At 35.2% G+C, this 16246-nt stretch overlaps 1 protein-coding gene across 2 annotated transcripts; it reads right to left on the bottom strand.

Moving 5' to 3' along the window:
- Positions 1-9105: 9105 nt before the first annotated feature.
- Positions 9106-15281, bottom strand: LOC112805397 (B-type cell cycle switch protein ccs52A). Of its 2 annotated transcripts, XM_025847789.3 has the most exons (11): positions 14433-15281; positions 14210-14332; positions 13973-14077; positions 11916-12095; positions 11747-11809; positions 11453-11647; positions 10535-10636; positions 10381-10443; positions 10206-10274; positions 9464-9513; positions 9106-9358 (listed from the first exon to the last, which is right to left on the bottom strand). In XM_025847789.3, the coding sequence occupies exons 1-11, from the start codon at positions 14943-14945 to the stop codon at positions 9259-9261; spliced, it is 1563 nt and encodes a 520-aa protein (XP_025703574.1). In that variant the 5' UTR covers positions 14946-15281; the 3' UTR covers positions 9106-9258. The 2 variants fall into 2 exon arrangements, with proteins under 2 accessions (XP_025703574.1, XP_025703581.1); XM_025847796.3 differs by having other exon boundaries at positions 9243-9513.
- Between the last annotated feature and the right edge of the window lie 965 nt (positions 15282-16246).

Raw genomic sequence — 16246 nt, 5'->3', positions numbered from 1 at the left:
ATTGATTATGATTTACAACTACTCGTTGTTTGATTTCTTAAATTAGATAATTTTTATTTTATTAGTATAAATTTTTTTATTTCGCTATTTATTTTTTTTCTTTCTTTCGTTCTTTCATTGTCGTTCCCCTGTTTCCTTTTTTTATTATTTTACTTCTTTTTAATTTTTTTTTCTTTTCAAAAACTTTATGTCCTATTTTTTTCTTTTTTTCCGTTAAACTTTCTCTTTTTTCTTTCATTCTTGCCCCTCCTCCCCTATTCTTTCTTTTTCGTTCTTTTTTTTATTTTGTTTTGTTTTCAAAAAAAATTTAAATAAATAGCACTAATATTTTCCTCTAATTTTTGAATTTAAATTTGGTGTTACCTAATTATTTTATTTTTTTATTTATTATTTTTAACTTTTTTTGCCTTAATTCCACTCATAATTTTCAAAGTTTATTTATTTATTTTATTTCGTATTTTTATTTTATTTCTTTACACAGGTTATCTCACTGGGAATTCTCTACACTCTGACGTAGAGATTTCCATCCTTTCTTGTCTTCTGTTTGTTTATGCGCAGGAACAGAGACAAAAAACATCTCTTAGACTTTGATCCTGAACCTGAAAGAACTTTCAGGTGATGTTTACAAAAAGCAAGACTTTACAAGGTTGCAGAATCTACTATGGATCCTAACAATGCTGATAATACCAATATGACAAACCCGAATGGAAATGAGCATCAAAGGAGAGCACTTGGCTCTTACTTTGCTCCTACTGCAGATCTTTATGGCAAAACTATTGTAGTGTCTCCTATAGCTGCAAACAACTTTGAGTTGAAGCCACAGTTGGTCATCCTGGTGTAACAAAACTACCAGTATCATGGTCTTCCCCACGAAGACCCAAATCAATTTATTTCTAATTTTCTGTAGATTTGTGATACTGTGAAGACAAATGGAATGAACATAGAGGTGTACAAACTCATGCTCTTCCCGTTTGCTCTAAGGGATGGAGCAAAGCTATGGCTAGATTCCCAACCCAAGGAGAGTTTGGATACTTGGGACAAGGTTGTTACTGAGTTTCTTACTAAATTTTTTCCACCAAAGAAGCTGATTAAGCTTAGGGTGGTGTTTCAGACCTTCAGGCAGATGGAAGGTGAAACTCTTTATAAAGCTTGGGAGAGATACAAGCTACTGACTAGGCAATGTCCTCCGGACATGTTCTTCAAATGGACCCAACTAGATATCTTTTATGAAGGCTTGGGTGAAATGTCCAAGATGTGCTTAGATAATTCTGCAGGAGGTTCATTACACAAGAAGAAGACACCAGAGGAGACTATTGAGTTTATTGAATTGGTTGCTAGCAACCAATATTTATACTCATCTAATAGGAATCATGTGAACTCTGAGACTTCTCAGAAGAAGGGTGTCATGGAAGTAGAAACTCTTAATGCTCTTTTTGCTCAGAACAAGCTTATCTCTCAGCAAATAAGTCTACTTACTCAACAGATGGGTGGCATGCAAGTCTTAGCTATCAACACCCAAAATCCACCTCAAGAGATCTCTTATGACCTGACAGATAATTTTGTGCAAAATAATAATTATGATTATGCTCAATCCTTTCCTGAACAGGTCAATTACATGGGGAGTGGTCCTAGAAATCCCAATAATGATCCATAGTCTAAGACATACAATCAGGAATGGAGAAATCACCCAAATTTTGGGTGGAGAGAGCAACCTCAGAGGCCACAAAATTTTAATAATAATTCTCAGGGTGGTCTTTAACAGAATAATTTTAATAACCACCAATTTCAGTCATCTCAGCAAGCAACTTCTCAGCCCCAACAGAATAATGATTTAGAAGCAATGTTGATAAGTTTTAGACAGGAAACCAGAGCATCAATCAAGAACTTGGAGATTCAGATGGGTCAATTAGCCACAAAGGTTAATAAAATTAATCAGAAGACCACTAATAGCCTTCCTAGTAACACAATTCCAAATTCAAAGGAGAAATGCAAGGTTATCACCTTGATAAGTGGACAAATGGCAAGTATGGAAGCACAAGTTGATGAGGAGCCAGTTAAAAAAGATTGCAAGGTTATTCAACTGAGAAGTGGTAAAGTAGCTGGCTCTGAGACTAAGGTCAATGAAGAGTTAGTTGAAAAAGAAGCTCCAGAAGAGAAGAAGGAAGAAGAAGAGCACGCCCCCCCAAAGCGTGCGGATAACCCATTCCCAGACTCTCTTGACACTCATCCTACATTACTAAAGGCTCCTGAGTACAAGCCTAAGATGCCATATCCTCAGAGACTTCAAAAGGAGACCAAGGACAAGCAGTTTTCAAAGTTTTTGGAAGTCTTTAGAAAGTTGCAAATTAATATTCCTTTTGCTAAGGTTTTGGAGCAAATGCCTATCTATGTCAAGTTCATGAAGGAGCTGTTGTCAAAGAAGAAGCGCTTAAAGGGAGATGAGACAGTAGTCCTGACTAAAGAATGTAGTGCCATCATTTAGAATAACTTACCAAGGAAGATGCCAGATCCAGGGAACTTTCAAATTCTATGTACCATTAGGAGCACAACCTTTGAAAAAGTGTAATGTGATCTGGGAGCAAGCATCAATTTGATGTCATTGTCTGTGATGAAGCTGCAAATTCAAGAGGCACAACCCACATGAATTGCATTATAGATGGCAGACAAATCTATAAAGCCTGCATACGGATTAGTGGAGAATATCTTGGTCAAAGTGGGTAAGTTCTTTCTCCCAGCAGATTTTGTGATTCTTAACACAGGGGAGGATGAGAATGCTTCTATAATTCTAGGAAGACCATTCTTAGCCACTGAAAGAGCTCTGATTGATGTGGAAAAAGGTGAACTAGTGCTTAGAGTGCATAATGAGCAACTAGTCTTTCATGTCTTCAAAGATATACATTCAGCAGGTGAAGAAGAGAGGTGCATGCAGACTGAACTTATTGATCCAAATCTTCAAGAACCCCCTGATGATGCACAGCTGAATCTGCAGCTCAAACCTCCTTTGGTGACAATCAATAAAATTTCTCATGACATCAAACCTAAGTTTGGTGTCGGGAATGCATCATCCACCAAGGAAGAGGTTCCCATAAAGAAGAGAGTACCCAGAGGATGGAGAAACAAAAAGATCCCCACTGAAGGTTTCTCCCCAGGAATGAAAGTGGTGTTGACTAGCAATCCAGTGTGGATTTATACAGTAATCATAATCCTCTCTCTGGAGCATATTGAGCTACGTTATGGAGACACAGGAAAGATGTTCAAAGTAAGGGGTGAAGAGCTGAGCCCCTATGATCATCCTCCTTAGAGGAGCTGATTGTCAAGCTAGTGACGGTAAAAGAGCACTTGTCGGGAGGCAACCCAATAATTTCGTATCCTTAGTTATTTTTTGTAGTAGTAGTTTTCTTACTTATTTGATTTTTATTGAGTTTTTACTATTTTTCTGATCGTGCAGCTATCTTAGAATAGGAACCGGATATTTCAAAAAAAACGAGCACACGACGCATGCACCTCATATGTCTGTGTGTGAAAAATAAAGAGTGAACAGAGAGTTGCGCGGGAATGGCGAAGGAAGTATGCCTAGCTCACAAATATGCTCACGCGTGCATGTCATTTGCACTTTTGGCACTCCATGCGTACACGTCAAGCACCCGCACGTGTGGATGAGTAAAATCGGTGTATAAGGTGTTTGGCCAGAGAGTTATGCTGGTGTGGGGCTAGAACTATGCTGGACGCACAAGCCCTACCACGCAGACGCGTTCCTGACACGTTCTTATCGTTTTCCCATCCTGGCCTTCCATGCGTACATGTCACTGACGCGTACCTGTCGCTTGAAATTCGTGCGATCCACGCATACGCGTGCCTCACGCGTACGCGTCGCATGCGACGCCGAATTAAGTCACCTCAGTGCCTGATTTCAAATTATCCACCTCCCAAATCCTAATTCTCTCTTGTTCTTTTATCCTTTTATTCTTCTTTCATCATATTATTTGTTTTTGTTTTTAGTTCTTCTTTGATTGAGGACAATCAAACCTTTAAGCTTGGTGTTAATGCTTCGCTTATGGCTTTTCTGTTTTAGCACCAAAGGAGGATGAATGTTTTTCATGGCGGAATGAGATGGCCACCAACATAACTGAGGTGGTTAAGTTCCTTTCATTCTATTTCTCTTCCATTCCTATTTTGTTGTCCTCTGTTTTCTGTTGCTTTGATTGAATGCATGATCTTTAGTACTTTCAATTCTTAGATTTAGTTTCATTCAGTTCTTAGATTTAGATTTAATTATAATAAAGTGTCTCATGTATTGCTTACTGAGCTTGAATCTAAAAAGAAAATAAAAAAGTGATGTACTGTTTGAGAAATTGAGTTTAATTTTAAGAGTAGTCTTAATTAATTAAAATGTGGTGGTATTTTCTATGATTCTGAATACATGACATGAACAGTGCATATTTGAATTTGAATTAAAGGATGTTGATATATAAGGAATAGGAATTTAGAGAATTATTATGACTTCTCTGAAATAAACAAAAAAAATAATCCTTGAAGCAAAAGAAACAACCAAAAAAAAAGCAAGGTCCAAGGCTCTGAGCATCAATGACTAGGGAGGTCAAACATGATTAAAAGCTCAAAGAGTTGTTTTCCTAGCCATATGCTTGTGGTGTAATTGTGTCAAGTAACCCTTGAGACAGAACACTTAGAGTTGAGACCAAGTGCATTTAACAGAGTATCCCAAAGGCTTTGAGTACCACTGTTTGGGAGTAACTGAAAGAAAAATCAGAACTCAAAGAGAGTTCCCCAGTTAAGTGCTTGTGGTGTTTCTGTCTCAAGTAACCCTTAAGACAAAACATTTAAAGTCACAGCTAGGCTCAAGGTGTAAAGCACCAAAGAAAAATAAATAAAGTAAATTTTGCTGTGTTCAAGGATTAAACTAAAATATAAAGATCAGAGAATTCATAATATTATCCGGATTCTAATTCCGAATGACAATGACATCCTTCTGATTCAAAGGAGAGTGAGATGCCAAAACTATTCAAGATTGCAATTGTAAACCCCACTATAAGAACAGACATGAGCTTAATCGAACTCTCATTCTCATGCAAATTCACATCCTAAGTCTATATTAGTTTTGGTTGCTTGAGGACAAGCAACAGTTCAAGTTTGGTGTTGTGATGCGTGAGCATCTTTCTTATCTTTTCCTAGTGAATTTGCACTTAAATTGTTGAGTTTAATCAAGAATTAATTATCTTTTAGCCACTATGGATGCTACTTTGAGCCTTGTTCAATTTTGTTTATTTTAGGTAGCATTCAGCTGGATTTGATGGAGTTTCTACAGTACAAGAATTAAAGGAGAAAACCAGCGAGGAGCGTCACGTACGCATACTTGACGTGTGCGTGTGATTTGGAGCTTTCCATGGCGACGCATGCGCGTGGCTGACGCGTACGCGTGATTTGAAGATTTGCATGGCGACGCGTGCGCGTACTTGACACGTATGCATGACACGCGAAGAAGACCATCGACGCGTACGCATGACATGCGCCACGTGCAGAAAATGTAGAAAATGCTGGGGGCGATTTCTGGGCTGCTTTTGACCCAGTTTTCAGCCCAGAAAGCACAGATCAGAGGCCGCAGAGTAAAGGAATCAAGTGGTCCCCATCCATCAATTGAAGACTTGCGGATTACTATAATTAATTCTGATTTAAATTCAAATTTGATTTTAAAAATAGGAAAAGTTATTATTTTAATTATAGATTTTTAATTAATTAGGATTAGTTATAAACAGGAGAAACGTTTCTTCTTTAAGGGGATTCCAACTCAGCCCAATTTTACCCGAATCCTTATTTTTCTCTTTGAACTATGAGCAACTAAACTTCCACTGTTAAGGTTAGGAGCTATGTCTATTTTATGGATTGATACTATTATTTTTCTATTTTAATTCATGTTTTGATTTATATTTCAATAATTATTTTCGTTCTTTATTTTATGAATTTGGGCGGAACGGAAGTATGACCCATGTTCTAATTGAGTTCTTGTATAACTTGGAAAAGCTCTTTACTTGAACAACAGCTTGAAAACATATTATCCTGAATTTCTAATTATTTGTATTTAACGGGATATGTGACATATAATCCCCTTATTTATGCATAGTTAGGATTCTTGTGGCATATAAACTGGAATTTGATCATCACCCTCTAATTGGAATTAACTGACCAAGGAATTGGCAGTTGATGAATTTTAGAGGAGACTAGGAAGGTCTAAGGAATTAGGGTCTAGTCACATATAGTTTGCCATGAATTAAATCTCGCATGATTAAAATAGTTAATAAGAAAAGTCAATCCGAAAAATGGATAACTCTGAAGTCTTAACTGTTTTCTCCCATATTTTATTTTCAACTTACTTACTTGCGTGCCTGCCTTCTGATATTTTGAAGTCACTCTTAAAACCTTTTGAACATCTCAAGACCATTTTCTGTTTGTCTAACTAAGTAAATCATTTAACCATTGTTGCTTAGTTCATCAATCCTCATGGGATCGACTCTCACTCACCTGAGGTATTACTTGGTACGACCTGGTGCATTTGCCAGTTAGTTTGTGGTTAGAAATACCGCACCACTCAGGTAATAATTTGTCATTGAATTTTGTTATTTGCTTGCGTTTAGAACTATGCTTCCGAAATTACTCTCAGTTTCATGCTTGTTTAGGTTGTTAGTGTTATGAACTGATGCTTCTAAATGATGAAAATGGTGAAGACCCCAAGAATTTAGGTCAATATTGGGAATATGGTTTTTATTTTGAAACTGAGAATTTCAAATACTCCAAAAATTAGTTTGTAGTTTGGTCAATGGTAGTTTCAAATTTTGGTTGGTTTTGACTGAAGCTTCAATCTTTTCCCTGTTTCTGGATTTTGATTTCTGCCTCCAAAGGAGAAGAAAAGGTGAGTTTCTCTTCTATTTTTTCATTTTGCTTCTTTGAGTTTCTAAATCAATTTTGTTTCAGTAGAATTTAATTTCCTGAATCAAAACTCTTGAGGCGAAAGTGTTCACCGATGATGATAAAGTGTGGGTTAGTCTAATCAATCTTTTATTTATTTATGTCAATTGAATTATCCAGTTATGTATTTTCATAGTTGTTAATGCTCTTGACTGTCTCCCAGGAGCCAGGAAGGCATTTCACGATGAGCTTGAATATGAGCTCATATGTTTGTTGAGGATATTTCCAATATTGCTTCTGGAAATCCATCATTAGATAGGAGCTGATGAGCTTGAATATGAGCTCATATGTTTGTTGAGGATATTTCCAATATTGCTTCTGGAAATCCATCATTAGATAGGAGCTCATGTATTTCCAACAATTGTTTCCTTGAGCACATCAATGTATGTTTCATCTAGGAGCCATAAATAGTTTGCATAAAGGAAGTTATGTATCAATGGCAAATGCCATCAATGGCAAATGCCACTTTATATGTACTCATTTCTTGATATGTGCCCTTTATATTTGTGATTCCACTTTATCTTTGTAAAGTTTTGGAAATAAGGGAATGCATATAGATGTGAAATAATAGCTGTGAATACGTAAGTGATTAGCTATTGTCATTAGATTTATAAAGAACTAAATTCTAGTTGTAATGAATTTATACACTTTAAAATGACTTTAATATTAATTTTATTTTTAAAAATATTATGGTTTGAAAATTGAATTTCTAAAAATTAGTTTTAAAAGTGGATTTGTCGTTAAAAAATCTAGTTTGAAAATTGGATTTTTAAAAACTAGTTTTAAAACTGGATTTTTGTTTAAAAAATCTGATTTTAAAACTGGATTTTCAAAAAAAAAGGCTGGATTTTAAATTTGGATATTAAAAAACTGGATTTAAAATCGGTTTGTAAGTAAAACCGAATTTAAATTCTAAAACCAATTTAAAATCGATTTTTATTTTTTCAAACCGGTTTAGAATTAGTTTCTCTCTTCAATCCAGTTTCAATTTGGTTTCATGAACCATAAAATTGGTTCTCAAGAAAATCCAGTTTGAATTTTTAAAAATCCAAACCATACCCACTCTTAGTAATTACCCTCATAAAATTAACTTTATCCTATTAATCACTAATTTATTATTTAATTTTTTTTTTTTTTATCATTGCGCCCTGTCTCACTAATCCTTAATGGGGTGTGGTCATAGATTTTTTGAAATAAATTATAAAATAACTAAAAAAGTCAATTTATCGAAAATCAGCTCCTTACAATTAGCACCCTACTACTGCTGACTCTCTTCAACATGTCCCCTATGCATTATCATCACTTGTCCGTCAACTTCTATAATTGTTGGCCCTCTATCATAACCAAACCAATCTCCATGATAGAGCTTCAGTTTAAAAGATCTCATCCTCTCCTCCAACACCCTATCAGTCAATAACAATCACTATATTACTAAACTCACTATATTACTAAACTAGAAGAGAAAACAAGAGACCCATACAATAATAACCTTATTTCACAGACATATTAAACCCTAGTATCATTATAAATTCACTTAGTCTCCGTTCAATCATTGACAAAAAATGCAACCAAAATACTCACGTTCGAACTAACTACCTGGAGACCCTTAACAAAAAATCTAAATGACTTTGTCATAGAGTAAATGGAAGGAGAGAAACCATATCTAAGGCAACTCTACGATTACTGGCGAACTAAATACACAAGACCCTTCTTTTAGACAACTCGCAATCGCCTTACTCTCTTTTCTTCATGAATAGCGTCCGTCGTTTTCAATTTTGACATGAAGCAGTGTCATACTCATATTGGTTTCTAAAACGTGGTTAATTGATGAGTTATGAGTTTTTAACTATTTATTATACAAATAAATTTATGTGATTTATGTGACTTTACACAACCAAGACAAAATACCAGCGATTCTTTCTTATGTTTTTTCTTTTTGGTGACAGATTCTTTCTTATGTTATTGTAGGCAGCAACCAAAGCCATTCGGTCCACTTAATATAGTTAATCCATCTCGCGAAACACACACCCATGTCGGCCTATCACTAACCAAGTTGAATTTTTCTACTACCCTTTCATTGGAAATAACAGTAAGTTGCCTATAGTTGATCCAGAGTTTCAAAATAACTTTCTAAAACAATAAAAAATAATTGCATTAGGGGAAAAAAATTGTCGTTACACCTCTCCTGAGAAAGAATAGTTATATACAAAGGCCGTTACAATCCCCTTAGCACATTTATAAATCTAAGTCAAGAAAATGACTCCTTTTATTTTCTTCTTTTTAAAATAAAATGAGACTTCGCATGAAAGGCAGGGATATCACACCATCAGCATTCAGCAGCCATAGCACCTTTCTGATAAGTATAAATCTGCTCTGTTTTCTTCACACGCAAAGTTTTTCCAGAATGATGTTCTCTTCTAAACTTGCTTTCTCACAGCAATAAAAAAATGTAACAAAAATGGGTCAAAACGGCAGGTGCAATCACCTTATAATTGTTCTTCCGAGAGATGAAGCTCCAATTTCACTGTCAGTATTCTGCAACAATAGCCGCATACATATATCAATAATTTAACAGAAACAGTGGGGAAAAAAAACAATTGTCATCTATCTCTATATATAATACTCTATGCATGAAATACTCTATACATGAACTAACGAACTACCAAACTGAATTCATCACTAGAGCACCTTACTCAAGTTGGTAGGAATAGTTGTTAAACCATCTCTGAAACATATTTTTAGTGAAAATATAGCTATATGAATTATCACCAACATATATATATATATATATATATATATATATATATATATATATATATATATATATATATATGAAACCAATGAAGTTAAAAGTGGTTGACAAGAAATTTCAGATTAAATTTGTGGCAATATATAGGTATAGTTCTGGTTAAATCAATTTGACAATTAGTTAATCACAACAACAAAAATAATCATAAGAATTGGTAGACAGGTGGCAGTCATTTTCAAGAATGCAGAACTCAATTACAAGTCATTCTCAAAGAACAAAGACAACATAATGAAACGGAAAAGATATTGTGGCCTTTTGCTAAAAACACATTAAAGTGATTTTCATGTATCCTCAGTCATATACAAGGGAATAGAGACAATTCTAAGTATGATTAACACTAATATCTTCACAAATGTAAATAGGTAACTGTGGATAGTAGAACAATTTATTCCCCTCTATCTTCTAATGAATAAGTTACCTGTGATTTAGGGGAAGGAAATACATTCCAAAATCTAAGTGTTTCATCTCCAGCTCCAGTTACAATAGTCTGAAGCAGTAGAACCCCTCATGAATAAAAACACAGTAATAAAAAATATTTCGTAATTCCAGCTTACTCAGTCATGTAGCAGAGATTGAAAGGACAACTGAAATACCTGCCCATCTGGAGAGATGGCAAGATAAAGAACTCTATATGTATGACCTGTAAGAGTTGCTAACTGCAGCAAAAGACATCGAAATGGTCAAATAAATTTGTTTACATTAACTAAAAATATGAGATATAACTTGTCGCATATTATATTGTTTTACCTTCGACATGGTCGGATATCTCCAAACTATTATCTGATTCTGGGAGTATCCATGTGTGCTTACCAATTCATTGACATTTTTTGACCAAACAAGATTACAAACCTGCCATATACATCAGTTTACATCATTTTATTTGTGGTTATAAAAGAGAAAAATCATAGCAGGATGGCCACTTTATCCTGCTCTCAATATGTGAAGACAAATACCACAAAATCTGAAAACAATTTTTGATAAAGTCAAATGAAAACTCATGCAGCCAACTTTCACAGTTATGAATGGTCACTGACCAGAATTTATTTTTATTAGGAAATTTATTGACAACTTTATAACTGTGTAAGGAACACTACATTGAAGTTACTTGTAACGTCTCCCCTATTCCGAAATCATAAAGCAAATCATGATATTCATTGTACCCCATGGATTGTTCATCTTATTTCACTAGTTTGGATCCCATAGTTATGATATACGTGAACTAGAGAAGTAATACAGTCACTTATAAGCCTTCCCTAGACAAGGTAAGCTTTTAAAGATTTGTTGACATGGTGTCTAAGCTTTGTTGACTAAGCAGCATAGAATTTGAACATCATCATCCCATTATATAAAGATTTTTGAACATGGAAAAAATGGGCGTACGCAATGTCCATTCTTTAAACAACAGCTGTGAAACTGGCTATATAAACTAAGCACACAAAATGGTATCTCTTAGCGAAATCTAGTTTAAGAAACTACCATAGCCTAATAATACATATCAACCCCCACATGCAAAATCTACTAAGATTGCCCTAACAGAGAGCCATATCCAACTTGGGGTCCATATTTCTGAACCAAGTTACTGGACTCTTTTCTAACCCAGTCACCATTTTAGCATTTAGAATAGTGTTTTCAAATGTATCTTGCAGGTTCCAAATGTCGCTTTACCTGACTTCCAGTGTCCATACAACTTAAGTGTGAGTTTGTAGTTGTATTCCAGAATCGAATACATCGATCTGCAGTTCCTCCTCCTGATGCAAGAAGTCCATGAATATGAGGAGACCATGCAATTGCTTTAACAGCTGCTGTATGCTCACAATACTTAAGGACAGGCTGGGTTGAATGTTGATTCCAAACAAACAGCTGCAAATCCAAGAAATAATATGAATACCAGTGAACAAGAGGTAAAAGATAAGAACAATTGGATATCTCATAAAAATGATAAAGTTTGCAAGTGCATACTCTGTTGTCATTTCCTCCGGATGCTAACTCACGGTTATCATATGACCACTTCAGTCCACAAACCTAAACCATAATCGAAAAAAAAAAGTCAGTATTATGTAGAATAGAGTACCATGTACAGTAGTTTGGTTAGACCAGAAAAAGCTTGAGTAGGAAAAAAGTGTCTCACCTCTGATTTGTGCCCCGAAAGTTTACTGACAAAATCTTCCTGTGCTCTTATATCTCGTTGATATATATTCTTATCCCGGCCGCCTGAGGACAAAAGAGAACTACTCCAGGCCAAGGCTCCAACACGTAAACGATGACCCTCCATCGATCTTATCTTCTTACATCGAGCTGCATCCCAAATCTACATGGATATTAGTCAGATGCAGGCACGGCAAGCTTTAGTATAGAAAGAGAGCACCTAAGTTCATAACAGAGATAAAGGGAACTCAGCAAGTTACAGGGATCGATGTAGGAAATAAAGACATAATAACCCCAAACAGTTAAGTTAAAGTCAACTTGACTCCAAGATTCTTGGAAGTTTTTTGGATGAATCAGTCTAAATGAAGTTACCAAAGTTGAAGCCACTGTTTCTTTGACCCACTGTTGTGAAAGGATAAGTTTTCTAGATCTGTAGAATCTCAAAGGTGACAAGTTAAGATCATGAATTATAATCATACAATTAACAGTTTAACACACACATTACCATACTTAATATTTTCCACCATAGACAGTATAGATGAGAAAGCTTATTGATCCATTTGTTAAATGATATACTGACACACAAGTCGCACGTCAGCTGGTAGCAACTTGCAATACAAACTCTAGACACAGTAAACTCTCTCCCTTCTTACGAGCAGATTCCAGTCAACATTAATTAATATCGAAGATTACTATGACTATACATCAGTAAGGAATGACTGCTCTTTTAAACCAAATCAGGTTTGACAGAGGAGCATGAGTTGTATATAACCCACTTTACAGTGGAGGCTCTCCCTCAACCTAGCTTTCTGGAGAGGGTTATCTTGAACAGCTGACTCACGGAGTTGCATGAATAGCAGCATCCAAGTCGTGTACAATCAGACCAATGTCAACCAAATGACCTAATATCAGAAAGTACCCTTTATAATAAATAGTTTTCTGGCATTATAACACCCTTTTATTTCAAAGGGTGCAATGAAGCCAAATAAATTCCTTAAAAAGAGGGGAAAGGAACTATCTGATCCCTTCTTTGGATGTATTACGATCAAGGAAGGAAAGAATGATGTGAAGAACAGATAAAAGCAACAGAAACAGGCACAGCACAACACAACACAACATAACACAACATGAGCTAGGACATGGAGGCATGACAAGAACTAAAATTCAAGGACAAGGCATGGCATAAACATTATATGAAAGAAATAGAGATTAGTTAAGAACGCATCTATATACACAAAAAACGAAAACATTAATATTAAAAAAATGGCCCATTTAGCATTAAAAGTGATGAGTTCTCTATAAAGTATTTTAGCTTAACATAATTTTCTCTCCTTAATATATTGAAAATATTTCCTTTCCATTCTACATAATTTAGAAAATTATGAACTTAATTGCTTTAACTTTGATACCGGTTTCCTTGTTAAAGCTAATAAAACACCCAGGAAAGCTAAAATCCTCTAGAGAAGCTGAGTTCAGCTTCAGGATGTCTGGCCATTAATTGGCATCCTTCTGTAGCTATATATTCAACCACATCCATCCACTACAGCTTGTTCTTGATTTCTTGATATTTGTTTTGACCTAATGAAAGATTGCATCTTCATCTTTAACTTTGCGCTGATGCTCACTTACTTTTTGCCAAATTTCATTCTTCCCTGGAGATGGTGTCATACCAAACAAATTGAAGTCTCAACTTTTAAAAAAAATGCTAATCAACCACAACTACAATGCTAAAAGATTATGGTGCTATTTTGCTAGTCTCCGCCTGCAAGCTATCACATGTTATCACCATTCGTATACAGAAACCTTCCTTCTTAAAGCCGAAAAGAAAGGGAAAACTATGTTTATTTGAGAGAGACTAGTAGTGGAATCTGAGAGGCGTAGTAAACATCATAACTCATAAGTGAATCTGAGGGGCTAAGTAAACATCATAACTCATAAGAAACTATAAGCACAAAGGAATTAAAAGAATGGTCGAATCCAATTACTATGAGTACTCATCAAATACACTCCTTTGAATGTGATAAGCACAATAACTCTCACCTGAACTTTTCCATTGCTAGTTCCAACAGCAAGGTGGGTACCCCGTTGAGCCCAGCCAACTGAACAAACGCAGTCGTCAATCCCCAAATCACATAATTTAGTTACCTGCACATAGCACCGAACAAAAGAAGAAGATTGCAATTCGCCCCAAATACCAATCATTTCCTTAAAACAATCAAAATTTACAGAAAAGAGAACATGCATTGTTCTGGAACTACATTCAAACAACTCACTCACCTTGCTGCTACACGCATTCCACAAATAAACACAGTTACCAAGACCAACCGCCAGCACGTTGTGCGAAGACCAATCCACTAGATTCAGATAAAAATCGTCTTGCAGCGCAGGCGCGTCTAGAACCTTTCAAAAATTACACCACCAAAATATCAGAATTTTCACATATCATTGAAATAAAAGATAGTGAAGGATGTGGCAAAAACAATTAAATTACGAAATTGACCTTATACGGCGACCGAGGAACCTTCCTAGGAGCCTTGACAGGGCAGTGATTAACGCCGGGGACCGCATCGTCGCACATGAACGGCGAAAGCGAGTGGAAGGACTGCCGAGTCTCCGTCTTGTACCGGAATATGTTCCGGCTTGAAATCGTCATCACGGAGGCCGACGAGCTCCTCTTCTCTGGTGTCACCGGTACCGGAACTCCGGCGGCGTCGGGTTCGAACAAGGCAGTCTTCAACAGCATGGTGTAAGCACTGGAGCTGTCCTCCCTGCCATCAGCCGCCGGCGGTGAAACTCCCGAGGCGGCGGAGGTCGGCGAAGCAGGTATGTCGAATAAGGCGAACTTGGAGGCAGATCTGCTCGGTATGAACCTGTCGGAGTAGATGGTTCTAGAAGGTGAGCAGTAGTGTGAGGAGTTGATCATTCTGTCCACGTGGCACTTGTTGAAGGTTAGAGAAGAAGCCGGTGGCGGAGATACCGTTGAAGATGAAGACCGTGGTAGTTGATCATCCATCTCAACCTCCCCAAAAAAATAAAAGAAAAAAAAGTTGGAGTGTATGTCGTGAATTATTTCTCAGAATAAGAAGTAGAAGAAGAAGAAATCAAAAGTTGAGGACTGGAGGCTGTTAATTTTCCCGGGAAAAAGCAGTAAAAGATAGTACTATTTTTTTTTTTCCTGTCTCAATTATAGTTTTGTTATTTTTAATAAAATAATAATGAAAAATGCGGTTATTGCCTCGCTTTATGAGATGAAGGCCTTCAGCTTCGAATTCACTTATCTGAAGAAGATGGTGGACCCCTCTGTTTCTGTGTTGTGTGTGTTTCCTTCTCACTTTCTTTCCTCCCAGCATCTCATTCTCATCATTTTATAGTCTTTCGCTTTTTCTTTTACAAGCAAAGAAGGACATTGAACACATTCTCAACTTGCCGGATTCTATCTTATTTTATTGTTTTAATTGTTATTTTCGTTTCTTACCTTGATTAATTAGTAATGAGTTTAGTTCTGGGCACATGTAATGTTACTATTAATAAAAATTTTAAAATATTTTATTTTAGTAAATGTATAATAAGTATATTAAAAGTTATATTTTATATTTCTTAATTAATAATTTTAATGTGGGTTTTTAAGAAATATGTTAATTAAATCCATTAATAATTTATGGACCAATATTTTTTAGCTTACATGTAACTAATATTCTTAAGAATATAAAACATAACGATTTAGTATGTTATTCTATATCTATAGACTTTGTATTATATGTGTATGCGCATATTATATAGAAATTAATTGAATTGTATTGTTATATCTATAGACTTTTTAGTGCATGTTTTCGTATAGAAGTGATCATCAACTTTTTTAGCATGTGAAAATCTAACTTTTGTTTGTTTTGCTTAACAGTGGTGTTTGTTGGATTTTCCGTTTATCTTTAATTTATTAGTGATTACTGATAGCATCTATAGACTCTATAGTGCTACTCATCAAATCAGCATAACTTATAAGGTTTTCTTTATTCTTTTGATATAATATATTGTTGTATTAACAAACAGATAGAACCACATAAAAGAAATAACGAGCTTAAAATTGTAAAATCATCCATTAAAAAAGAGTGTATTTAATTTGATGCATTTTATACATTTATTTAATGATATTTATGCATTTAATTTAGATGAACTTTTTTAGTAATATATTTAAAAATTAATTATTTTTCTAAAGTAATAATATATGATTAACTATTTATATAATTCTTTTATAGCGATAATATATGAAAATTAAATTTCTTTAGAAAACACTACTATAACTATTCAACAACAATA

Source organism: Arachis hypogaea, chromosome 1 (genome assembly GCF_003086295.3).
Source record: "Arachis hypogaea cultivar Tifrunner chromosome 1, arahy.Tifrunner.gnm2.J5K5, whole genome shotgun sequence".
NCBI classification, from domain to species: Eukaryota; Viridiplantae; Streptophyta; class Magnoliopsida; order Fabales; family Fabaceae; genus Arachis; species Arachis hypogaea.
Note: the sequence above shows the minus strand (reverse complement) of the source record. Positions and strands in the feature narration are given on the sequence as shown.

Coding starts and splice junctions, on each gene's coding strand:
- LOC112805397 (XM_025847789.3), bottom strand. CDS start 14,945: ATGGATGATCAACTACCACGGTCTTCATCTTCAACGGTATCTCCGCCA. Junction 14,078..14,209: donor GGAATGCGTGTAGCAGCAAG/GTGAGTGAGTTG, acceptor TGCTATGTGCAG/GTAACTAAATTATGTGATTT. Junction 9,359..9,463: donor CTCGGAAGAACAATTATAAG/GTGATTGCACCT, acceptor TTGCGTGTGAAG/AAAACAGAGCAGATTTATAC.